At 45.3% G+C, this 27,309-nt stretch overlaps 2 protein-coding genes across 3 annotated transcripts in view; both read right to left on the reverse strand.

Moving 5' to 3' along the window:
• The window catches only part of LOC136625587 (arylsulfatase H-like), a 49,771-nt gene extending 29,351 nt beyond the window's left edge, over nt 1-20,420 (reverse strand). The window contains exons 1-6 of the mRNA XM_066599910.1: nt 20,385-20,420; nt 12,430-12,564; nt 11,625-11,746; nt 6,093-6,215; nt 4,460-4,883; nt 987-1,123 (exon numbers count right to left, since the gene is read on the reverse strand). Coding sequence (XP_066456007.1) covers nt 987-1,123; nt 4,460-4,883; nt 6,093-6,215; nt 11,625-11,746; nt 12,430-12,564; nt 20,385-20,407 — 964 coding nt within the window. The 5' untranslated portion in view covers nt 20,408-20,420. The remainder of the gene's footprint in view (nt 1-986; nt 1,124-4,459; nt 4,884-6,092; nt 6,216-11,624; nt 11,747-12,429; nt 12,565-20,384) is intronic.
• The window catches only part of LOC136625585 (arylsulfatase H-like), a 381,691-nt gene that overhangs the window by 186,432 nt on the left and 167,950 nt on the right, over nt 1-27,309 (reverse strand). The gene's annotated exons all lie outside the window — the stretch shown is intronic.

Below are 27,309 nucleotides of genomic sequence, written 5' to 3' on the forward strand. Positions count from 1 at the left end.
GACCGTGTCTGCTTTGCAGACTTTCAGGTATTTTTGGCTTTTTCAGTGAATATGTGTTTTTTTTTTTCTTTTTCCTCACCTCTGTGATTTTATATTGCCACCTTGTAGACTAAAAAGCTTGGAAAACATGGAAATTAAATTTTATCCGGAAAACAATGTGGCAATCATAACTCCTATGTAAAAGTTTCTCCTTCAAATTCCATACATGCTCTCTATATTTTACATATCTGATTGTGAAAGTAATTAATTATATTTTATGCAGTAGTATTGTGTGCACGGTATTTGTGCTGTGTGCATAGAAAGAAGTACATGTGCAAAACACACATCATTGTGAAATTTTCCGTACGCTAATCATTCAACTTTGTCATAATTAAACTTTGGAATGTTTTACTAAGAGAGAAGTATCATACATGCTGTAGACTTTGATATGTTAATTTTGTAGAGGGATGACACACTTTATAACCTCCCTTGTATTCTTCTTCGGTGCATCAAATGATAATTATTATTTAGGCATACCTGATTGATAAGGCTACAATACCCCCTGAATATTAACTAAATTAAGTGATTACTTTAATATGATGCCTAAAACAACACTGTTTTTGCAAGTAGTAATAGAAAATCATCCACAGGCAGAGCCCATACCATAACTTTGATTTTATATGGAGACACACAGCGGTTGCTCTCACGTATTCATACAAAATTTCTTTTGAATTTAAACTTCAAAGCTCTTAATTTGATATATTTTATATTAGCATAAGTATTAAAAACAGAAAACTATGAAAACTAATCATTTCAAGATAATATAAAGTAATTATCTGATTTTTTTTTAAATGGGTAACATCAATATTAATATGTAAAAATAAACATCGTAACCTCTACCTCATGGGTTTTTCGGCTTCCTCTGGATCAATATTACAGGATAATAGGCTGAACTGGATGTGCATCTGTCTTTTCTCAACCTTACATGCTATGTTACTATGACTTACCAACCATAAAGTCCATTTCTTCAACATTATCTCCATAAGGCCCATGCTCGCTTTTTCCCGTAAATGCTTTTGTGGTTACTAGTGGTGTGTGAACATGGTGAAAAGAGACGATGAGCAGGAAAGGGGTGTCCTTATTTCTTAAAAAATAAATAAAGAATTACAATACTTAAAGGGGTTGTCCCGCGCCGAAACGGGTTTTTTTTTTTTTCAACCCCCCCCCCCCCGTTCGGCGCGAGACAACCCCGATGCAGGGAAGTAAAGAAAGTTTACCGGAGCGCTTACCTTAATCCCCGCGCTCCGGTGACTTCAATACTTACCGCTGAAGATGGCCGCCGGGATCCTCTGTCTTCGTGGACCGCAGCTCTTCTGTGCGGTCCACTGCCGATTCCAGCCTCCTGATTGGCTGGAATCGGCACGTGACGGGGCGGAGCTACACGGAGCCGCTCTCTGGCACGAGCGGCTCCATAGAAGACTGCTGAAGACCCGGACTGCGCAAGCGCGGCTAATTTGGCCATCGGAGGCCAAAAATTAGTCGGCACCATGGAGACGAGGACGCTAGCAACGGAGCAGGTAAGTAAAAAACTTTTTATAACTTCTGTATGGCTCATAATTAATGCACAATGTATATTACAAAGTGCATTATTATGGCCATACAGAAGTGTATAGACCCACTTGCTGCCTCGGGACAACCCCTTTAAACTATAATAAAAGAATAGACCCAAAAATCTAACATTCAATTTGCACTGAAGAATAGCAAAAACATGTTAATAATCATAAGGGTTATACATAATAATAAAAGTAATAACACATAAAAAACGCTGACACCTTTAAGAAATCATGGGCCAAGAAGGAGCTCCATGGTAGGCATGCCTTTGACCTCAGTCGGGATCATATCGACAAAACTGCGTCAAACCGCTGGCTGGCTCAAGGTAACCTCTTTGGAGAAACAGAGAGGTTCATGATTGCCATACAGGATCAAGTCATAAACACAGGAAATTACAGAAAACGCATCCTAAAAAACACCCTAATTACTGATGACACGTGCTGAAAATAGCACATGGTGCCAGAAACAGCTGTAGTGGCCCATAGTGAAAGTGTTTTTGAATTTGTTTCTGTGGTGTATTTATGTTTGTCTCATGTTACTGTTCAGGGCTCATGCCCATGGAAGGAGCAGAAGCATGGCCACTGCTGATAGCAGAATATTGCACGTTTTTTTGCGGTCTCCATCAAGGCTAAATTGATGGAGACCTTCCGCTGCGTAAATCCGCGTAAAATAAAACATGCTGCATTTTTTTACCACTCACGTAAATCCGCAGTAAAATAACACATGTTGGCATTGGCTGGCAGAAAAGCTTTTAGGTTCAATAAAAACTAATAGCTGTGTTATTCTGCTGCAGATTTACGCCGCAGGAACCAAGCTGTGGAGTGTGACGTGTATTGACTGAGATGGGCCATAAAAGGGTTAATGTCTGGTGTCTGGTTTTGTATCAGTTTAGTCTGGCTATGTGTATTATCCTTCCTAATCTTCTGTGTGTGCAAGTGATGTGGAGCGGGTCAGGTGATATGGGAGGAGTTAGTCAGTGTAGTGGTAGTCGGGAGAAAGACATGGAAGGAGGTAGTTGGAGATGCGACGGAGAAAAAGAGCTGTGTGAGGAGGCAGGAGTCTTGGGGCTTACCCGTGCCATGTTCTGGGCACCCTCCCGCAGCAATTGAAGGCTTTTCCTTGGGAGAGATCGGGGAGCAGATCCTTTTTTCCTGGTGGCGTACACATGGTTCCTCTATACATCTGCTCCCTAATAAGTGCATGTGAGAGAGACTGAGTAACTGGAGTTGGGGAGTATGGAGTTATTTAAGAGAGGAACTATACTTAGATATGTGCCTAGTTTTGCAATGGGAGCACTCCAACAAGGGTCCATTAGATAACAGACTGTGAATGCATCAAGGGAGAGAGAGAGTGACTTCTGGATATAAACTTGTGGAAGGAGGAATTTAGGAACAAGTGTTTGCATATTTTTGCTTCAGACTGTTGAAACGGTGTAATGGAACTGCACGCTTGAATTAAGAGTAAAAAGAAAAAACGTGTGTCTCTGGTTTTGGAAAAGTTATTCCCTTGTCTGTGGACTTTATTTACACTCAACATGGGAAAGGGGCACTGGCATCACGAAGACAATTAGGTATTGAACTGTTCCCTACGCAGGTGTTATTTACAAGACCTGTGAGCAGCTGGTTTAACTACACTTTGGGGCCTTGAAGGGGAAGGTAGTAGAGCCGCCCTTGACAAAAGTCAGTGTTCTATACCACCATCTTCCCCTGCGCCAGGGGTGGTACCAGGCCGCCGCACAATAAAACACATGTAAGCCTCTATCTCACGTCCTGGTCTCCATTGCTGGATGAATTTCTGGGCTTTCCTGAAACTCTAGGTCCTGTTTTTTTTCATGCAGCTCAAGGCCTCAGCTCTGCAGAGCAGTTGGGCGGGCTGCAAGACCTCTCTTCTTGTTCACCCTCTCACAAAGGGAATGCTAGCGCTGCTTTTCAGCGTGTCTGAGGTACTGAGGAAACAGATGGCCGTAGATTCTGTCTCCTTTACAGAGGCTGTCCTACAGAGGACGTCCGCCCCCTTGCTGGTTTAGCCACCGCCCCCACATGTTGAGTTCTGTTCCAGCATGTCTGATTTATTCAATCTATATATATGTCATCCTAAGTGGAAGAGTACCATGAGAAGGACATGGCCCCAGAGTAAGTTCTTATATTGGGATGTAGGAGTGCCAAACATGTGGCTAAAATAATATTTCATCAACAGCATCATGAATTGCCAAATATTTTGCAAAGTATTGAAAGAGAAGATGCTATCTCCTTATATACGCTGGGTTTTAAAGCACTTTTTCAAGATAAAGTTTTCAACTTTTTCATGATAAAGACCCCTCCTGCTGCATTCCTAGGATACGTTCGCACTTAGAGGAAATGCTGCGGATGCGCTAGTCAGCTCATGCAGAAGTGGGCTGCCTGTCACTGGGGAAAGGTGGTGGCACTCAGTAGCAGTTACCAGGTGACAATGTGAGCTGCTCTCTTGGTGCTAGCAGTGAGTACCTTAGCATTCGGAGGTGAGAGGCGCACCGTTATGTGCAAGCTGAAATCATCTGCAGATCCGCGGCCGAATCTAAGTCAAAATCCACACAAATGTTGCAGACTGTGACACGGTTTATGATTTTTGCAGCCGAATTTTCCACTGTGAAAAATCCCCAGCATTTCCACTACATGTGAACTTACCTTTTAAGGGGTTTTCCGAGTTTACTTTTTTTATGTAGCTGGCAACTACACAAAACAATAAATCAGACTCTACTCATCTGTTCAGTGCTACACCTCGTTTCGCCCTGCCAGCACTATGTTCACAAGTTGAGGTCAGCTTGTTGATGGGACGTTACTGGCTACTGCAGCCAATTATTTTGCTGCAGAAAAAAGCCAAGCTAACATACCTGTCAATGAAGTTCTGCACCTCCCTCAGCATTTGAGATGCCATTTCTTCGACATTCATTGGTTGCTCAATTATTTCATGATTTCTCATTATTATACAGCTCCAGTATTGTATGAAACCATATTTCAAGTACCATGTGATAAAAAATAAAATGACCAGCAGTGCGCTGTAGAAAATGATCTTCCAGTTGATGGCGACCATATTACTGTATCTGGCAATCACTAACGTCATCACAGCAAAAGCCATAATCTGAGTAAGAAGTGTCAGTTGTGCTCGAAAAGAAACATCCATTTCTAGAAACCCTCCGGGCTGGCACTCATTGATGAGGCTTAACGGCATACCGTAGAAATAATGAAAGCCATGGTTAAGAGGATGATGGCAATGATCATTAAGAGATTCACAATTCATCCCAAGATGCCATTTGCCTGATGATGAAAAAGATACAGCAGTTAAAGCATAGGACATGATTGAGCGGAAGCAACTTGTTTCAGAAATTTAAGGGAATATTAAGGTCTGTCTTGAGTCTGAGGGGTTAAAATACACAATATTAGGGCTCCCACCCACTAGCGTTTTTTCTCCACTGAGCTGCGAGAGTAAGTGAAAACTCTCGCAGAGCAATGCGAGAAATCGCAGCGATATCGCTGCGACAGTCTTTTCAATGGGGCCAGCGGCAGCAGTGCTAGCCCCATTGAAAAGATATGGAGAATGCCGCTGACTTCTGCCACAGCTGTGACGGCTGTCACAGCTGTGGCAAGAGTTTCCTCCATCCCCCTGGGGACCGCGGGGATGAAGGAACCCTCTGTCATAGCTGTGACAGCTGTGGCAGAAGTCAGCGGCATGCTATCCCATTGCTTTCAATGGGATCGGCACTGCTGCCGATCCCATTGAAAGCAGTGGTTTCTGACAAGCCCTGCAGAATGATTATCAGAGAAGGGCTTGAAATATAAGGCCTTCCCCGATAATCATAAAAAAGTGGTTAAAAAAATAAAAAAGTTACTCACCTCTCCTGCTGTCAGCCGCGTCCTCCGGCTGGCTCCCCGGGACTGCTACTGACCTCTTTCAGCAGACGGAGATTTAAAAATCCCCACCTCCTGAAAGGGCTGTGCAGATTGGCTGAGGGCTCAGCCAATAGCAGCTACTGCTTAGCTATTGGCTGAGCTCTCAGCCAATGGCAGATAGCTCTTAGCTATTAATTCAGCTGCTGCCGCTGGCCCCATTGAAAACACTGGCGATATCCCAGCGATTTTGGGATATCTGCCTGCATTTTTCTCGCACTGCGATGCGAGACTTTAACTTTAGAATCACATCGCAGTGGAGAAAAAAACGCCAGTGGGTGGGAGCCCTTACACTGATTGATACAATTATTTAGGCCGGCCATAGAGCTCAAGTTAACAAACATTCTACCACCCTCTAAATCTGGAGGCTTTAACCTGCCAAAACTTAAGCTGTATTATCATACGGCACAACTAGTGCAAATTGCTGTTGGGAACTGTAACCTGCTATTCGAATCCCTCACTACCTGCTCATTTTCTTTCCGCACACTGATGTGGTCTCCTTCAAGAAAAACTTCTTACTTTACTTTTTATTATAAAGGGCAAAGAAATATGAAAAAAATAGAAAGTCTACAACATTACCTATAATTCCAGTAGAATAGCCTTGTTGCTGCAGTATTGAGGCAAACGTTGTCTCATTAGAAGGAAGTCCTCCGAGAGAACCAAGCCACTTTATGACACGAGCTCCACCGCATGAGTCCATACCTAACATAACATTTCCATATATAACCCCTTTCATAACTCATGTATAAAATAGCAGACATCTGATGTAAAGTGCACATAATTACTACAAAAATGCCTATTGTAACACATATAAGGAGTACGGTGAAAGCTCACACTAATCTTATATACTTAGTACGCACAGTCAGTGAAGAGTCATAGGGGTGGTCCAGATCTTTTCCACTGTCATATCATCCTGGCATTGCAAGCTAGCTCCAACGACATCCAACACATGTAAAATCTACTGCCTTTAATGTCATCTGCACACTGTGCATGCAACAGATGCCACTGGAGCTGGCTTGTAGTGCCAGGACTGCATAATTCTGGAGGACACCGAGACTGTCCTTGTGGCTCTTCACAGGTAATGATAAGCAAACTATTTTTGTTTCCCAATAGTGAAATAAAAACTTCCAGTATGACCTGAAGAATGGTAAGAGTAGGCCAAGAGTGTTAATTCAAAAACAAGAGTGCTACCCACCATCATTACTTTGGAGACCATACAAGATATCCTAGTTTTATCACTCACCACTTGACAGCCCCAACATTCCAAAGAAAAGAGGAAATAGAGAAGAAGAGGCAAGTGGGCAGGGAGGAGGGCAAGCAAAATGGCTGAAACCCACCTACTCAATGAGGAAACTATAGTTTCCAATGGGGATGCTGTCAAAAATCTGTATTTTTAACTTAACTCACCACATTCTAAATAGAGGGGAGATGCAAGTGTTAGGTAAAGGCCTCTCCTTTAGTCCCTCCAGAGGTCCTGACCTGTTCGAGCTCTTCATTGATCTTAACCATTTCATTCAGCTTTCCAGATCACAACCCCATTGCCAAGAAAATATCAAGATCAATATTCCCCTATTCCATATGTTGAACTTGGGAATGCAGGAGAGATAGTATTGGAGAAGCTTACAACCCTGATGCTCAAAACCCCTAGTACTTTTTATCCCCTAGAACAGTGTTTCTCAACTACAGTCCGCGAGGACTCCCAACAGGTCCTTTTTTAAGGATTTCCTCAGTATTGCAGAGGTGATGTAATTATTGTCAGTGCCTCAGACATCGCCACAGATGTTCATACTATAGGATATTCTGAAAACATGACCTGTTGGGGTTCCTAGAGGACTGGAGTTGAGAAACACTGCCATAGAAACATAAGGGCGCCTTTATTGACACATTTTGTAATAAAGTTCTAAGTGATTTAAAAAAATTATCCAAACAGAGAACTAGGAATAGTCATAATTTAAATCTCCATTAAAAGGGCATTAATAAACGATTGGCTTTGAATCGAGAGATTGCGATTAAAAGTGCTGGCAAAGGTGGAGGAGTGGTGATTATGGACAGAGAATTTTATCTAAATGAAACTTTAAGGATTCTGGGAGACTGGGATTTTTAGAATCCTCAAAAGTAACCCAACCTCCCGTCTAAAAGAGTCCTGTAGAAGCTTCATAGAAAAAGCTTTTACAAGGAATTGCATCACTAAAGACGAGAGAGACTTCATCTGTTCCAAGCATCCAGATATTGCTTACTTATTTTTTACCTAAAATCCACAAATCTCTCAGAAATTCACATGGCAGACGAATTATAGCAGACATGGTTCCATCACCAGTAACCTGTCAGAATATGTTGACAACCAACTACAGAAATTTGTCACTTACCTGTTGGCTTGTCTGAGAGTCACAGGGCATCTCATATGCCTGGTTGGGGATATTACCTTGAAAAGTTCTTATCTTTAAGTCACCCTGGATGTCAAATTCCTTTATTCCAATATCCTGTATGAAATTGGCATCCAGGCAATCTAAGGCCTCATGTCCACGGGCAAATTAACATTTACAATCCGCAGTGTTTTTCCTGAACGCGGATCCGCGCCCCATAGGGATACATTAGACACCCGCAGGTAGTTAAATACCTGCGGATGTCATTTTCCCCTGCAGGCGTGGGTCCCGCGTGCAGGAAAAAATCCGGACATGCTCCATTTTAATGCGGGTCTCCCGCGGGGACGGCTCCTGCAGGCTTCTATTGAAGCCTATGGAAGCCGTCCGGATCCACAGGAGACCCACACCAGAATTAAACTCACCTGCTCCAGATGCTCCGGATCTTCCCTTCTTCGCGGCTTGATCTTCTCTCTGTAGCGGCCGGATCTTCTTTCTTCAGGCCGGTGCACATCCGCCGGGCCGAAGAAAGAAGATCCGGCCGCGATGGAGAGAAGATCAAGCCGCGAAGAAGGGAAGATGCGGAGCATGCGGAGAGGTGAATAATTGCTACTTTCAGCTCTCATGTCCGCGGGGCAGGAGGGACCCGCTACGGATTCTCCATGGAGAATCCGTAGCAGGCCTGATTTTCCCCGTGGACATGAGGCCTTACATTACCTCAACCAGGACCCTTTTTTGCTTGAGCAGTTTTTTTTTCCTTGATGCAATTAATTTTATTCTTAATAATAACTATTTTACTTTCAATTTTTATTTTATTTGCAGACCAAAGGGACTTCTATGGGAACAAAATTTGCACCTAGGTACACTAATGCTGCTAGTCCACCATCAGGTCTAGTGGCTACACTACTTTCTCTCTGTTTTTTTTTTCATTTTGATTTGCTTTGTCGTGATTGGACTCTGATTGCTAGTGAGGGAGATCTGTGGTATTGACTTCAGGTAGCATTATACAGATCCCTGGGAAAGGATTGACCTTATGTGGTAGGTAGATCCTACATTTAATGCAGAAAGCCAGGTTTGTACATTTAAACATTGGGTGGGATAAGCTCTTTATTACCTATCCCCTGGTTTTGATATTAGCTATCTAATGATTTTGTTTCCTGATGAACTGTGTGATCAGGGAAACACGTTGAACAACTATATTAGAGAAACATAATCAATGCATAAAAGAAATTTAGCAAACATAGCCTTATGTTTCGAGTCCTGTACTTAAAGGCTAGATGTATTGAGTCTGTACCCTGACCCAGCAATTGATATTGGTAGCATTATGGTCTCCTAAGTTATTTTGAGTGAGGCTTCTGTCTCTAGTATTCTGAGACATTCTGGTTTGATTGAATACATCTGGGATCAATGATGGAATATCTCCATCTCTTGGGCTTTTATTACTGACCTTTTGGATTTATTTTAAGATATGTACATGGATCCTTATACTTTTTTATTTATGCTTTTATCATGATTCATATTCTTCATATTTTTTATATATTTATACTTTTATTAATATTTCTATTCATATATTGATGATCTTAATCTTTTGGCTTTACTAGGACCCACTGTATTAAAATAATAAAGTGAACTCTACTTACTCCTCCACGGCTGCCAGGATCCAGCACTACAGCCCGCTGTGGTCCTGATAACTGCTGTGACAGATCATATCACTGCAGCCAATGAGAGGTTGCAACTAGAGATGAGCGAACGTACTCGGCCACGCCCCTTTTTAACTCGAGCACCGCAATTTTCGAGTACTTCTCTACTCGGGTGAAAAGATTCGGGGGGCGCCGTGGGTGAGCGGGGGGTTGCAGAGGGGAGTGGGGGGGGAGAGTTAGAGAGAGAGAGAGAGCTCCCCCCTGTTCCCCACTGCTACCCCCGCTCCACCACGCCATCCCCCGCTCCCCGGCGCCCCCCGAATCTTTGCACCCAAGTAGCCAGGTACTCGAAAATAGCGATGCTCGATCGAGTAATTACTCGAAACGAGTACGTTCGCTCATCTCTAGTTGCAACATCACTGCTCATTCTCCTGGCATTGGCTCTCTCTTTATGAGCACCATGATGCCAGTAGTTCAGGAATATGACGCTGCAGCGATCACCTGATTTCCTGTGACATTATCAGTCACAATAATCACTGGGACCGCAATGGTGCTGCAGCGCTGACTCCTGGTGGCCACGGAGGGGTAAATATAGTTCATTTTGTTATTTTAATACAGGGCATTCTTTTGAAGCAGGATTGTCCAGTAATCAGACGAGTCATTTAATATTTATGTTTGTATTCCTATTTTTGTGGAAATATATCCAGATCTTACAGAGCTAAAACCTGGTTTAATACCGTCTGAAGTGCCTGATTTAGCTATGTGGGAAATTTGGTGTAGTTTGGTCCAGCTGTTTGACTCTTGCGTTTGCATTCCAATTCTTATTTCAATTTTATTTGCAAATTTGTTGGACGGTAGGATCTAGAGAGCTGAAGCCCGGTCTAAAACCTTCGGAAGCCCATGATTTACCTATGTTGCAAATTTGGTGCAGATTGGCCCTGGTGTTTGGCTGTGCATAAAGAACAGACAACAGAATTTATATATATAATAATTAAAAGGCAGGTACCTCAAGTGTGTATGCAGCAGCTAAAAGGGCTTTTGCAGGGAAATACTACTGCTGACCTATCTTTAGCATAGGTCATCAATAGTTGATCGTCTGGCATCTACTGATTGGGACTCCGTCTGATTAGGCATGAGCTGCCAGCACCGCTATACACGGGTTGGAAATGGAAGCTGCTGCTCGGACCCTTGTGTAATGGCTGCTGCTTGCAACTAGAGGCACAGCTCCCATTTATTCTAATGATGGCCGCATCTGCAATTACAAGTGCTGGCCACTGCATAGGGGTCAGAGAAGCAGCTTCCCCTTCCAACCCCTGTGTATTGCAGTGCTGACAGCTCATGCCCAATCGGATGGTGTCCCAAATGGCAGACACCAGACAATCAACTATTGATGACCTATCCAAAAGCTAGCTTCAGCTCTGTACAGCTGTGTATTGCATCACAGAGGGCGCTGATCCTGAGCAGCAGACGATAGCTAATCAACTATTAATGAAGTATCGCGCGAATAGATCATCAATAGTATTTTATATTAATGGGGGACAAGAACACTAAAACTACATAGGGCAGGCAGCATGAATTCTAAATATGGCCATGTATGTGTTATTAATAGCTTTTCAGTGCACAGCAGATAAATCTCATTCATTATCTGAACTTGGACAAAGTACCCTATGGCTGCCTGTCCATGGGTGAGTTGGAATTGCATTTCCCGCGACGATAATACAGCCACGGGGAACACAGTGAAAGCTCTCCATAGTGTCCCACCTGTCCACGAGCGGAGAATCATTCTGATTCTCTGCTCGCGGCTGTCAAATCGCAGCATGCAGCGATTTGCTGCGATTTCCCGCGGTCCTCCGCGGTTAGCCTATCAGTCAGATAGGCTGACCGCGGAGATCTGTCTGCCGGCTCCTGCTCCCGGGCGACGGTATCCTGCGGCGGATCTCTGCCGCGGGATACCGCAGCGCCCGTGGACAGGCAGCCTAAAGAGTTTAATGACAAGCTCAGGTTTAGACTACTGGCATGATGTTGGATCTTATCACGAAGAGCATTTCACTCTTTTGACACTGTCATTATCCCACATAAGGATAATTGTAGAGTAGATGATATTTTCTTACCAGACCTAAGAGCGTACCGTCCTGTCATAAAAGCAGCTCTGCTTGGTGTACATAATGGTGCAGCTGCAATGTGTTGGGTTAATTTAACTCCTTCATTTGCTAGTTTGTCAATATTAGGTGTCCTTCAAAAAGAAGAAAAATATATATTTTTTATTTTTAGCTTATTGTATAAATAGTTTATAAAAACAAAAATCTTCCTCACTACGTCAAATATTCTCCTGATATGTAAAACAGTAGTATCAAAGTTCTATACTTCTTCCTATAATGATGAAAACCATAATTCTAGTACCATATACAATGCCTATAGTAACATAACTGCCATAAAACAAGGCTGTGCATACAGTCCTCGAGAAGCAATCACTTCCTACACCTTTCTATCTTTGATCATCATGTAATTTCCAAGTCCAAAATTCTGCACAGATTCTGTGCAGCTCCATTAACTTTCCATAGAGCTGCAAATACCCCTGTATATAGTGTGAAATGATAAAATTACAGCTGCCTATAGCTACCACTAGGATAAGCTGATGACTTAGCTCCATACTGTTTCACTACTAATATTAATGTATACGGCCAGCTCCACAGCTCCCTCCTGTGGTGGCAAATATGGAGCTTTCTATGAGGAAATCACATTAAAAAAAACAAAAAAACCAAATAGTGAACATTTACTTTAACAACATTTACATATGTCACCAGTCCAGAACACTTGATTATAAGCTTAATATTCTTTTTACCATCTCTTTAAAAAGGTCACACTAATTACAATAATAGTGCTAAAATTATATTTTAAACGTGTAAATAAATGTACCTTATTGTGGTATTTCCATAGCATCCAATATCTCCAATGCCAAGATCATCAGCAAGCATTAACACAAAGTTGGGTTTAGGGTTTGATGCCCTTATAAGTGCGTCACTGGCTAAATGTAAGATAACCAGAAAAATCCTAAAACAGACAAAATCACAGAAATACATGGAATTACATAACAAGTACATGGCAGAGTCCATGTTAGTACAAGTTCCAGATCCTCACAGAAGCCCATTTTCATCTTACATAGTACATAGGAATTATACTAGTTAGATAATATATTTTCTAGTCACTAAAACATTTAGGACACATACAACAGAATGGATATTAGATCTAGTTGAGGGAACAGATGCCATTGCGGGGCTCCTGCAGTCATCCACATCTCCTTCAGTGCTGATCTACCATGCACACGTGAGTTGTAGTAAACTCTGGAGAGCTTCCTGGTCAAACATGTGTTCTACTGCTTTTTTGTCTTGGAAGGAGAATACAGAGAATGGCTGGGTGTAATTCCACGTACAAGGCACGGCCCCAAAATAGTCTATGAGGTTCTACACATGGACATGATGGTCCATGTAAAAAAAAACTCATGCCAGGTCCTATTCCTGACCATTTCACTTTTTGCTTTGGAAGGAGCATACAGATTGTAGCTAAGAAAATTAGTCTAATGCACCTGCTTTATAGTTCCTGAAATAGAAAGTTCTATATGGTAACCAAATAATACCACCATGGAGTGCTTAAATATCACGATGCATTTCACTAAAGCCAGCAATAAGGGGCTATAGTAGAAGACACAGGGTATATTGCAAAATCAATTTGATCGCTCCAAAAGCTAATTCAAAATTAACTTTCCTATTGATTCCTAATTTTTATAGTTGACACGCCAGAAATAAAAGTATAGAACCAGCAGTGGGAAGTGATGAGTCTGTACAGCAGGATTTAGTTTTACTATCCCTTGGATAAGCTAGGGATAGACATAAGGCCCTTTTACATACAATGATTATTGCCCAAAATTCGTTAAAACGGCCGAAAATGAGTGATGGGTGTGCTTTTAAAGATCAGCATTTAAACCTAACGATTAGAGCTAGAAATGGACATGGTGCTTAGGCATTTTGGTCGTTTGGTGTGTCACTTGGTAGCGTTTTACATGTAGAGATAAGTGGACGATTGTTTGATAGGAGGGCATGTGCATTAGCAATGAAAAACAAAACATTGTTATTGTGCGAGTGTGGATTAGCCTTTGAAAGTAGGTGGGTGCGCATGGTTTGTGAATTGACATTTGAAATAATCTCTAGGCGACCAGTTTAGGCCATCTCTGAATTAGCATTGTGAAAGAATCAGTAGGTGGTAGGTTTGAGTAAACCAAAAACAAGGAGTTATGTGAATTGATCTTTGAAACGTTTACTATCACGAATGTTTAGTCGGAAGTAGTAGCTGGCGCCCAAAGATAAATCCTTGATGTAGACGCCGTGACCTTAGCATGCAAAGTAAAAGATGGCAAACATATTATTGGTGCTCTATGTAGCTTCTGCAGTGTGCGTCATAACGGACGATGATTTACCAGCCAATGGTGGAGCACTAAGAGGTAATGTCGTGCTTAATGCAGGTGGGCTTCGGCCAACACTGCATGCCCCAGTCAGACTGGGGTTCTTTAGAAGCAGACACATGCAGTTACAACTCCCTGTGGACCCACAGCATGGGTGGCTCCCTGGAACCCACCGGCGGTACATAAATATATCCCATTGCAGTGCCCAACACAGCTGATGTAACGTCAGCTGTAATGCAGGTGGGCTAAAAATTCATTTGATTACACTGTAGGCGAGGGCCCCCAAAAATTGGTGTACCAACAGTACTTATGTACCTGAGAAAAATTGCCCATGCCCAACCAAGAGGGCAGGTGAAATCTATTAATCACTTTGGTTAATGTGGCCTAATTGGTAACTAGGCCTGGAGGCAGCCCAGTTAAAATAAAAATTGGTTGAGGTGAAAGTTTCAACGCTTTAATGAGCATTGAAACGTATAAAAATTGTTTAGAAAAATTATATGACTGAGCCTTCTGGGCCTAAGAAAAATTGCCCGTTCGGCGTGATTATGTGAGGTTTCAGGAGGAGGAGGAGAAATATTATACACAGATTGATGAAGCAAAAAGGTCCCCGTTTTTGATGAGGATAGAGAACGATGCTTCCATCCGCGGGTGCAGCCTACGTATTACTTAGGTATCGCTGCTGTCCGCTGGTGGAGAAGAGAAGTCTGGGGAAATCCAGGCTTTGTTAATCTTGATGAGTGTAAGCCTGTCGGCACTGTCGGTTGACAGGTGGGTACGCTTATCCGTGATGATTCCCCCAGCCACACTAAACACACTCTCTGACAAGACGCTAGCCGCAGGACAAGCAAGCACCTCCAGGGCATACAGCGCGAGTTCAGGCCACGTGTCCAGCTTCAACACCCAGTAGTTGTAGGGGGCAGAGGCGTCACCGAGGACGGTCGTGCGATCGGCTACGTACTCCCTCACCATCCTTTTACAGTGCTCCCGCCAACTCAGCCTTGACTGGGGACCTGTGACACAGTCTTGCTGGGGAGCCAGAAAGCTGGCAAAGGCCTTGGAGAATGGTCCCCTGCCTGCGCTGTACATGCTACCTGATCTCTGCGCCTCCCCTGCTACCTGGCCCGCGGAAATGCGCCTTCGGCCACTAGCGCTATCGGATGGGAAGTTTACCATCAGTTTGTCCACCAGCGCCCTGTGGTATAGCATCATTCTCGAACCCCTTTCCTCTTCGGGAATGAGAGTGGAAAGGTTCTCCTTATACCATGGGTCGAGCAGTGTGTGCACCCAGTAATCCGTAGTGGCCAGAATGCGTGTAACGCGAGGGTCACGAGAAAGGCATCCTAACATGAAGTCAGCCATGTGTGCCAGGGTACCTGTACGCAACACATGGCTGTCCTCACTCGGAAGATCACTTTTAGGATCCTCCTCCTCCTCCTCTGGCCATACACGCTGAAAGGATGACAGGCAAGCAGCATGTGTACCCTCAGCAGTGGGCCAAGCTGTCTCTTCCCCCTCCTCCTCATGCTCCTCCCCCTCCTCCTCCTCCTCAACGCGCTGAGATATAGACATGAGGGTGCTCTGACTATCCAGCGACATACTGTCTTCCCCCGCCTCCATTTCTGAGTGCAAAGCGTCTGCCTTTATGCTTTGCAGGAAACTTCTCAAGAGGCATAGCAGAGGAATGGTGACGCTAATGATTGCAGCATTTCCGCTCAGCATCTGGGTAGACTCCTCAAAGTTTCCAAGGACCTGGCAGATGGCTGCCAACCAGGACCACTCTTCTGTAAATAATTGAGGAGGCTGACTCCCACTACGCCGCCCATGTTGGAGTTGGTATTCCGCAATAGCTCTACGCTGCTCATAGAGCCTGGCCAACATGTGGAGCGTAGAGTTCCACTGTGTGGGCACGTCGCACAGCAATCGGTGCACTGGTAGATGAAACCGATGTTGCAGGGTCCGTAGGGTGGCAGCGTCCGTCTTGGACTTGCGGAAATGTGCGCTGACCCGGCGCACCTTTCCGAGCAGGTATGACAAGTGTGGGTAGCTTTTCAGAAAGCGCTGAACCACCAAATTAAAGACATGGGCCAGGCATGGTACGTGCGTGAGGCTGCCGAGCTGCAGAGCCGCCACCAGGTTACGGCCGTTGTCACACACGACCATGCCCGGTTGGAGGCTCAGCAGCGCAAGCCAGCGGTCGGTCTGCTCTGTCAGACCCTGCAGCAGTTCGTGGGCCGTGTGCCTCTTATCTCCTAAGCTGAGTAGTTTTAGCACGGCCTGCTGACGCTTGCCCACCGCTGTGCTGCCACGCCGCGCGACACCGACTGCTGGCGACGTGCTGCTGCTGACACATCTTGATTGCGAGACAGAGGTTGCGTAGGAGGAGGAGGGTGGTTTAGTGGAGGAAGCATACACCGCCGCAGATACCACCACCGAGCTGGGGCCCGCAATTCTGGGGGTGGGTAGGACGTGAGCGGTCCCAGGCTCTGACTCTGTCCCAGCCTCCACTAAATTCACCCAATGTGCCGTCAGGGAGATATAGTGGCCCTGCCCGCCTGTGCTTGTCCACGTGTCCGTTGTTAAGTGGACCTTGGCAGTAACCGCGTTAATGACGGCGCGTACAATGTTGCGGGAGACGTGGTCGTGCAGGGCTGGGATGGCGCATCGGGAAAAGTAGTGGCGACTGGGAACCGAGTAGCGCGGGGCCGCCGCCGCCATCATGCTTTTGAAAGCCTCCGTTTCCACAAGCCTACCCCTGGCCACCGCACTGCCTCTTCCAACCTGCCCTGCTGCTGCACTTGCCTCCCCCTCTGAAGACCTGCCCTCAGTAGGCTTAGCAAACCAAGTGGGGTCAGTCACCTCATCGTCCTGCTGCTCTTCCTCCGAATCCTCTGTGCGCTCCTCCCTCGGAATTACTCCAATTACTACTACCTGAGTGATAGACAACTGTGTCTCATCGTCATCGTCCTCCTCACCCACTGAAAGCTCTTAAGACAGTTGCCGGAAGTCCCCAGCCTCATCCCCCGGACCCCGGGAACTTTCCAAAGGTTGGGCATCGGTCACGACAAAGTCGTCCGGTGGGAGAGGAACCATTGCTGCCCATTCTGGGCAGGGGCCCGAGAACAGTTCATGGGAGTCTGCCTGCTCCTCAGAATGTGTCATTGTAATGGAGTGAGGAGGCTGGGAGGAAGGAGGAGCAGCAGTCAGAGGATTCAGAGTTGCAGCAGTGGACGGCGCAGAAGTCTGGGTGTTCGATAGATTGCTGGATGCACTTTCTGCCATCCACGACAAGACCTGCTCACACTGCTCAGTTTCTAATAAAGGTCTACCGCGTGGACCCATTAATTGTGAGATGAATGTGGGGACGCCAGAAACGTGCCTCTCTCCTAATCCCACAGCAGTCGGCTGCGATACACCTGGATCAGGAGCTTGGCCTGTGCCCACACCCTGACTTGGGCCTCCGTGTCCTCGCCCGCGTCCACGTCCTCTAGGCCTACCCCTACCCCTCAGCATGGTGTATTAGCAGTAGTGCAGAAACAGAACGCTGTAATTAAATGTGCCGCTTATTGGCCTGTGGTTGGAGGCTGACTTCGCTTACGGAACGCACAGCAGAGCCAGGAATGAATTTTGCACAAGCCTGCTGTAACACGTAGCTGGCTGCGTACTAATTAGGACAACTACCCCCAGCAGAGACGCAGTACACTGAAGACGGTCACAGGCAGCCCAAATAGATTTTTTTTCCCAAAATTTTTTGGGAAAACCCCACTGCCTATATAGACAGTATATGTCTTTCACTGTCCCTGCCTCACCACCACTACTGGCCCTGGACTATGTAAAATTACTGCAGACTGTTTCCCTCTGGACAGGATGACAGCGGTGATGTAACAGGCAACGCAGAGCCAGGAAAGAATTTTGCGCAAGCCTGCTGTAACACTTAGCTGGCTGCGTATTAATTAGGACAACTACCCCCAGCAGAGACGCAGTACACTGAGGACGGTCACAGGCAGCCCAAATAGATTTTTTTTCCCAAAATTTTTTGGGAAAAGCCCACTGCCTATATAGATAGTATATGTCTTTCACTGTCCCTGCCTCACCACCACTACTGGCCCTGGACTATGTAAAATTACTGCAGACTGTTTCCCTCTGGACAGGATGACAGCGGTGATGTAACAGGCAACGCAGAGCCAGGAAAGAATTTTGCGCAAGCCTGCTGTAACACTTAGCTGGCTGCGTATTAATTAGGACAACTACCCCCAGCAGAGACGCAGTACACTGAGGACGGTCACAGGCAGTCCAAATAGATTTTTTTTCCCAAAATTTTTTGGGAAAAGCCCACTGCGTATATAGACACTATATGTCTTTCTCTGTCCCTGCCTCACCACCACTACTGGCCCTGGACTATGTAAAATTACTGCAGGACGCAATGCTCTGGACGCAATGCTCTGCATGGCCTATATCCAAAAAAAAAAAAAAAAAGTGCAACACTGCAAAAAGCAGCCTCAACAGTACTGCACACGGTCAGATGTGGCCCTAAGAAGGACCGTTGGGGTTCTTGAAGCCTAAAATCACTCCTAACACTCTCCCTATAGCAGCTCCGGCATCAGCAGCACTTTCCCTGATCTCTGTCAGAATGCATCTGTGGCGAGCCGCGGGAGGGGCCGATTTATATACTTGGTTGACACCTGATCTCGCCAGCCACTCACTGCAGGGGGGTGGTATAGGGCTTGAACGTCGCAGGGGGAAGTTGTAATGCCTTCCCTGTCTTTCTATTGGCCAGAAAAGCGCGCTAACGTCTCAGAGATGAAAGTGAAAGTAACTCGAACATCGCGTTGTGGTCGTTTCGAATAACGAGCATCCCGAACACGCTAATACTCGAACGAGTATCAAGCTCGGATGAGTACGTTCGCTCATCTCTATCTGACAGTTAACCATTACATTATCTCAATCAGATAGGTGTTTTGTATAACTGTACACCAGGGAAGTCTGGGTGTTAGTTAAACAGGGTGGTGTAAAGGTATGGAGACACCTGAATAAAAGGCAAATGGTTGTTGGGAATGCCATGTTGTGGCATGTTGCTAAGGGGAAGGGAGCAAATCTGTTAGGGGTGATATCCAACAGTGGCCATTTTGAAAGCCACTGTTTTGGAACCAAGTCAATATTTTCAAATGGGAAGGTGTGCATGTGACATATGTATCTGATAGAGTATTTGATGAGGAATTCAAATCCGTGCTTAAATGTGACATACCCCTGTCAAAGTTATTATCAATTTTCTCTTTCTACAGATATAGATATGGCTGCGAGATTAACATGCAAAGAGAGGACAGAGATTGTGCTGATCTTTGAGGAGTGCAGTACCCAAGTTATTGCAGTGGATTTCAATGGTCATTACCCAAACAGATCACCCATCCGAGACAGTTGGTAAATTTAAAGTCGAATTTCGCTAATAGTTTCTGTGTTGGACCTGTGAAAAAGTGGACATAAGGAAACTTCCACAGACAAAACAACAAGAATAGCCATCTTGGCATCATTCTACAACACAGGTGTCAAACACAAGGCCCGCGGGCCGCATCCGGCTCGCTGCCTTATTTTCTGCGGCCCGCCAGCAGTGCAGTAAGTTCCCTCACTCCTCCGTGCTGCTGTCAGTAGGCAGTCTTCTCTTGGCTTGTTCTGTCTATTGCAGACAGTAATAGAGGAGTGCCGATTGCAGACTGACAACGGCCGCGGAGGAGGGAAGATGACTGCAGAGAACATGATCTCTGCAGCAAGAAGAGCGATGCTGAGGAGGAGCAGCTTCAGGGTGGGATCCTTGTGTGTGTGTATGTGTGTGTATATATATATATATATATATATATATATATACATATATATATATATATATATATATATGTGTGTGTGTGTCTGTATATATATATATATATATATATATATATATGTGTATATGTGTGTGTGTGTGTGTGTGTGTGTGTGCGTGTGTGTGCATCTGTATGCGTAGAATCCTGTGTGTCTGTATGCGCAGAATCCTGTGCATCTGTGCGGGTGTATGCGCAGAATCCTGTGCGTCTGTGCCTCATTCAGATGGATGTATTAATCTCTTGTATTCTGGATCTAAGACCCAGACCTACTCCTAGACTTCTGTTAATCCAAACTTATACTACCATATATCTGTATAGTGCTATATGTTTGGTTTAGTTGAACTATGGTGTGATGAAGTCATGAAAATGGGATGGGGGCATCCTGACCACTACTTGCAGGAGGTTCAGAGTGTGATGGTGTCTATCAGCACTTGTAAGAGGTGTAATATTATCTTTGTTATGGAGCATCCCATTTACTATGTACGTCCTTGCTGCTATACCTATACTATTTGCAAAGAGCACCTTACAAACATTTGATGTACATATAGTGGCTCAACAATACTTACCCATGCCTTCTTGTAAAGCCCATCCTTCATCCTACATTGAAGGAAAATTTGATAATGATTAATTATCACAATGTAGATACGACTCAAATTGACTGTTGGAATTAACATTTCTAGCACTGCTGGGGTCAAACTTCACATTGCTGACACTTTTACACTGGTGAGTCTATGTGGAGATGTAGTTAAAAGTTAAATATTAAACAGCAGGTCTTGTGAGGTTTTCCAGGTATGTAGCGATTTGTACCTTTTAAAGGTAGTTCAAGCATGGATTTCGGATGAACCAAAGACAGAGTAATGAGTGCCAAAGAAAATTTAAGTTCTTTGTGTGTGGAGAACTTACACTTTTGCTGGATCCTGTGCTGCTTCCTGAGTTCCACTGCTCTGCATTTTCATTGGTTCAGCAGCTTCTGACTTCACTGCCCTTTCATTTGTCCAGAGGCGTCAGTTTCTGTAAACACTGAGGCTCCCAGTATTTTTATCAATGGGAGTTTCACACATAGAGATAATACTGAGTTTGTATTGGGGAACAGAGCACACCGTTGGAACACTCTTTTATCAGCTTACTGACAGGAAACTTATTTTTTTCAGATCCCTAAGGATACAGTATATTCAAATGCAGAAGATGTGTTTCGAAAACATCTGCTACATCCCTTTCATTTGCAGAGTGCTTGTAGAAATCTATGTTCCTACCCCCAAAATATCTTTATTCAGATCAATAGAAATGATTTTCAGTAAAAGAAGTTTCTGCAACTGTAGTGACCCAGTATTGGCACTACTAAATAATATTAATCTCTTAGGGAAATTGTGTCACCATATGCATTTATTGTACTGTATTTAATCATATGCCTGTATCACCTGTAAATCTGCCTGGCGTCAAAAAGTTGCTGAAAGAGGGGCGTTGCTTGCGAATGGCGGGCTAGGACGCACCTTGGCTCAGCTCCTGCAGTTCCCCACGGATATACTCCATTTTGGCCGATCCTAACACTCAGAGGAGGACACACATAGCGCGATGGGCAAGAGGAGCACCATGTCCAAGGGCCCTGGAGCGGGCGAGACAGAAAACACCGGCATCGGCCGCTTCTTCAGCGCCGCGGCTGCTGCAGACCGGGAGCCGCCGGACCGCAAGAGAGAGGAGCGCCGAGCTCCCCCCCCCCCCCTCAGAGACTGAGGACACCCTGAGCGCTCGTTCTCCTGGAGAAGCCCCGGAAACCAGCTCTCACAGAGAAAGCAGGGAGAGGAGAAACCCGCGCCGGTCGGACACTGCAGATCCGGCAAGTATGCAGCGGCCCCCTCTCCCCCCCCCCGCTCCACAGGAGAGGCACAAGTATACAGCTCCCACTCTGCCAAGACCAACGAGCAGCACCATAAACAGGACCAGGTGGTTACCTGGCCCCTAACTCCAGAAAGGGGAGAAATAGACAATACAACAGGGCTCACCGCCCCCTGAAGAGTCTGACAGTTCTCCCTCCTGGAACTCGTCCCCTGCATACAAAACCAAATACGCAGAGACTCCCTGCTCCCCCCCCCCAGGAAGTGCGACCCACCTCAAATCCCTTCCTACCAAGTCTGAAATAAACTCTCTATTCCAACATCTTGAATCCACGCACAAACAGGCTGTAGTCCAAATCCAGAAAGAAGTGCAGCAAATTGGCCATAGAGTAAATGCAGTGGAGGAGGCGCACGAACACACTCTGTCCATACTCGAATCACATCGGCAGGTCATAACGGCCCATTCCACACAGTTAACCAATATCTTATCCCAGATTGACGACCTCGAAAACAGACACAGACGTAACAATATCTGTATATGGGGCCTGTCAGAAGAAATCACAAACATCCAGCTAGAACAATGGGCCCAGAACTTCTTTGGATCCTTAATGCAGAGACCCCGAGACAAACCAATAGAGATCGACCGGATACACAGAACTATGGGTCCCAAGTCCCTTGACCCTAAGCGGCCACGTGACATCATATGCCGCATTCACTTCTTCAAAGATAAAGAGGACATTTTAAAAAGAGCCAGGAGTACCGAAAACCTGTCATTCAACAGGTCCCCAATACTACTACTTCAAGATCTCGCCAAAAAAAACACTCCAACTACGTAAAGCCCTGAAACCACTACTAGACTCTTTGAGAGGCAAAGAAATTCCTTATCGCTGGGGATACCCCTTCCAACTAGTGGCCTGGAAAGATGGCAGGTCGGCAGTCTTCCGCACCCCAGGCGATCTTCCAAATTTCCTGGGGACTTTTAAACTACCCATAATACCTTTACCGGACTGGCCGTCTCTCCCATCTCTCTTGGCTCTGGACCCCAGAGATGAATGGCAAACAGTCGCTCCAAAGCGACAGGGAGAAAAACGTGGATCCCGCAGAATGCAGATCTGATGATGCGACGCCTGCCAGAGATTCTACATTCTTCAGTTGACTGAGATGTACACGTGGGCTCCTCCCCCTCTTGATCCCCATTCGGGCTCAGGAGGGGGTGATTTCCCTCATAGAGGGGCCCCAACACGTACACGTGCTCCTCTTATTTTCTTTGGTCCCTGGACCTTGTTGTATTAATCCCCCACCAGGGATTCCTTTCTGTTCTCTCTCTCCTCACAATTAATCTCCTCCTCCTCTGACTAATCACCATCTTTTATATTGTAAACATTTAGGCCTCTAATTCCAAATTCACAATCCTTTAGGGATTTCCTTGTTATCCGTGGGGATCGGTGGGGGCACCTACCCTGCCGCTTCCTTCTTCGCTCCCATTTAGGCGGGACGACATTTAATGTGGTCCGTTACCTGGTGCTTGACCAGTGTCAGCCTAAAACAGTTCTGGAATAGCTCCAGAAATTTTGCTATGTCTCTTTCTGCTATTCCCTCTCGTATCTCATTCTTTCTTTTGCGTATTTCTCTCCCTATTCTCTCTACCTTCAGTATACATGTTCCTTCTTTCCCTCCCCACTCTTCTCTCCCCCCACATTCCTATCCCATCCCCACGGCCCTCGGCAATCGCTAATTTGAAGAGACAAATATGGATAATCTGACTTTTTGCTCTTACAACGCCAGGGGCCTAAACATGCCAGCCAAAAGAGGTCAGATTCTCCATCATCTTCATAAGCAAAAGGTGATGATCGCCATGTTTCAGGAGACACATTTTCTCGCAGGCAGTGTCCCCAACTGTACTTCCAAATATTATAACGCTTGGTACCATTGTCCCCATCCTGAGAAAAAATCGTGTGGGACCTCAATCGCTTTTCATAAACAATTCCCTCACCAAATTATATCCACCGAGACTGACGTGGAAGGGCGATACATTTTTCTCAAAATATCATTCAATAACAATATCTTAACAATTGCCAATGCTTACTTCCCTAACCATCTCCAGGTGTCGTTTGGTGTTCGACTCATCGAAAAACTCTCAAGATTCGCTGCAGGCTCCCGAAAAATCCTCAGAGGAGACTTCAATCTTTGCCTCGACCCTGAGCTGAACTCGTTGGTGGGTAGGTCTGGGGTCTCCACACTTCTCCTTAGAAAACTTAAAAAGGCTCTAGTCTCCCTGAAACTAGTTGACATATGGCGCATTCTACACCCAAACACCAAAGACTACAGCTACCACTCAGTTACACACAATAGTTACAATAGACTAGACTACATATTCATCTCACAGGACCTACTTGACCTATCTCCTATTAGTTCTATAGGGATATTTTTGTGGTCCGACCATGCTCCAGTGTATGGTGCCCTGAGAGGTGATATCGGAAAAAGAGAGAATCATACATGGCGTCTTAATGATAACCTGCTTAACGACCCGTCATGTGCAGAGGCAATCGGACAGGCGATACGGGACTTTTCCAGTGTTCATGAAGCTGACCCCACATCCTCTCCCATTCAATGGGAAGCCCTCAAATGTGTAATTAGAGGAATTTGCATCTCCCACGGGGCCAGACTAAAAAGAGAAAGGGCCCAAAACCTGAGACTTCTACTAATGAAACTCGACACTCTTGAAACCTCGAATAAAAAAGCCCCATCAGACGAGCTTAAAGCGGACATATCAGACACCCGGAGAAAAATTCTCTCCATCTTAGATCAATACACACTTTGCTCCAGAGACAGAAGGAGGGGAGGTTTCTATGAGTTTGGAAACAAAAGTGGTCGGTGGTTGGCCAGAGCCCTCCATCCCAGGACATCCGCACCCTATATAGCCTCCTTAAACTCTCCCTGTAAAGGACAAATACACGCCACAGCGGACATCTTGGAGTGTTTCAGATCATATTACCATGATCTCTATAATCTATCAGAGAGTCAGGGAACAGAGTCCCAGCGAGACCCTTCAACTATAGAAGACTACCTCGATAGGTTTGCGCCGAGAACCATCTCAGAGGAGGACTCTGCAAGTCTGGAAGAAAATCTCACTGAATGCGAGATTCAAGACATGATCAAAGACCTCAAGATAGGCAAAAGCCCAGGGCCAGATGGGTTTACTCCCAGATTCTATAAAACATTTGGAAACCTACTGGCCCCCCTCCTACTGAAATCCTTCAATTCTATTTCAGGGACTTGCTCATTCCCACACCAGGCCTTGCAAGCCATAATAACAGTTATTCCCAAGCCAGGAAAGGACCCTTCTTCCTGCAACAATTACCGCCCCATTTCCCTATTAAACATAGACACTAAAATATTCGCCAAAATAATAGCAACCCGCCTAAAACCACTTATTCCAGCCTTAATTAATAAGGAACAAACTGGGTTTGTCCCAGGACGGGAAGCGAAAGATAATACGATAAGATCGATCTCTTTAATCATGCGAGCCCGTCTTGCAGGGGGCCCCCTGTGTCTCCTGTCGATAGATGCTGAAAAAGCGTTTGATAGGGTGCACTGGGGCTTCCTGGAAGCAACCCTCAGAAAAATAGGAATAGGACCCAGGCTCTTAACCTGGATTATAGCTCTTTATCACAACCCCACAGCGTACATCAGAATAAATGGCTCTCTCTCCACCCCGCTAAAGATTAACATGGGAACAAGACAGGGCTGCCCACTGTCCCCCTTCCTATATGTCCTGGTGATGGAATCTCTGGCCAATGCCCTCAGGAGCAATCCAAGAATATAAAGTGGGCACATCTGAGCATAAACTCGCTCTGTTTGCGGACGACCTTCTGTTGTATTTTACTAATCTGAGGGTTGCCCTACCAGTAGCCTTATCAGAACTGAGGCGCTTTGGCCGGATTAGCAACTTTAAAATTAATACCCACAAATCTGAGATTTTAAATATAACCATCCCACCAGATGAAGTTTCAAATCTCGAAGCTTCCTTTGCCCTAAAGTGGAAAGACGATCACATCAAGTACTTAAGGATTAACCTGGCCAGTGACCCCAATAAAATATTCGACTTAAACTACAAACCAATCCTGGCTAACTTTAGGAAAGATCTTAAAAAGTGGCGCCCCCTCACCATCTCGTGGTTTGGGAGAATTAGTGCCCTAAAAATTGACTCACTTCCCAAATTCCTATATTTCTTCACAACCCTTCCCCTAAAGTTACCCAAAACTTAATTTGATAGGATCCATCAGATATCCCGAGACTTTGTTTGGGGGGGCTCTAGACCCCGAGTGAAATTCAAGACCCTTATACGTCAAAAGAAAGCTGGAGGAGTGGGTCTCCCCAGTTTCGCCCTATACCACAAGGCCTCCATTTGCAACTGTATCCTAGATATCCTACATAACAGATTATCCAAGCTCTGGGTCGAACTCGAATATGAGAACATCCCCTCACAACTAGCGGGCTTATTCTGGTTTCCGCCAACAACATCCCACAAAATTCCATTAATGTCACCTCTTATAAGTCAGCTTCTGGACACCTGGAATGGTTTTGCGACTCGCCTTGCCCTGATATCTAGACCGGGCCCTCTCACCCCTCTAACTGGGAACCCAGATTTCCCCTTAATGCCCGAGGGTCCCCCCCAACAATTCAGGGAGATCAGTTCTACCCTGCGGGTCAGAGACGTCATCTTTTCCTCAGGAGTTCGCCCTATGAATGAGATCCTCGGCAACGGGGCTACCAGACCTGGAGCATGGCTACAATATCTTCAGATAAGGCACTTTATTCAATCCCAGGGAAATATGGATGCCCTCCGGTCTCCCCTTTCCCAGTTCGAACAACCCTGTGTGTCACCCACACCAATCAAATCAGGGGTCTCAGTGATCTACCACCTCCTTGTGTGGGCAGAGACCCACAACGATAAAATTAAATACGTGGGGAACTGGGAGAGGGAAATGGGAAAGCCCTTCTCAGAAGAGGACTGGCTTAGATCCTTCACATTAACACACACCTTTACAATCTCATCTAAACTCCAGGAAACTAACTATAAGCTATTATCTCAGTGGTATAGAACTCCCACAAGTCTGGCCAAAATATACCCCCAGACCCCAGACACCTGCTGGCGCTGTTCCCAAGGAAAAGGCAGCTTCCTTCATATATGGTGGGACTGCCCGCTGATATCTCCCCTCTGGGCTGATATAATAAACCTCTACAATACGATCTTCAGAGACTCGGTGGTCCTTACACCGGAAGCGGCCCTGTTATCTATACTACCTGGTTCCATAGCTAAAAACAAAAAGAGCCCACTTAAATTCTTTCTAATAGTTATGAGACAAATCATTCCAAGGCTCTGGAAATCTTCCTCACCCCCCACGAGAATCTTATGGCCGGAAACTATGGACCACATAGCTCGAATGGAAGAAATAATCGCAAACGACGAGAATAAAAGAGAAAAATACTACTCAACCTGGTCAGCCTGGATACTCTTCCGCAACTCAAAGGACCTGAAGATATGGCTCCAATCAGGCATTGTCCCAAATTAATACCAATAACTCCCATTGTCTACGCTGCGTTAATTGAGAGCTGTTCCTGCGACGCCGGGGGCACTCCCCATCTCCCTCCCCCG

This window comes from Eleutherodactylus coqui, chromosome 4 (genome assembly GCF_035609145.1).
Source record: "Eleutherodactylus coqui strain aEleCoq1 chromosome 4, aEleCoq1.hap1, whole genome shotgun sequence".
Lineage (NCBI taxonomy): Eukaryota > Metazoa > Chordata > Amphibia > Anura > Eleutherodactylidae > Eleutherodactylus > Eleutherodactylus coqui.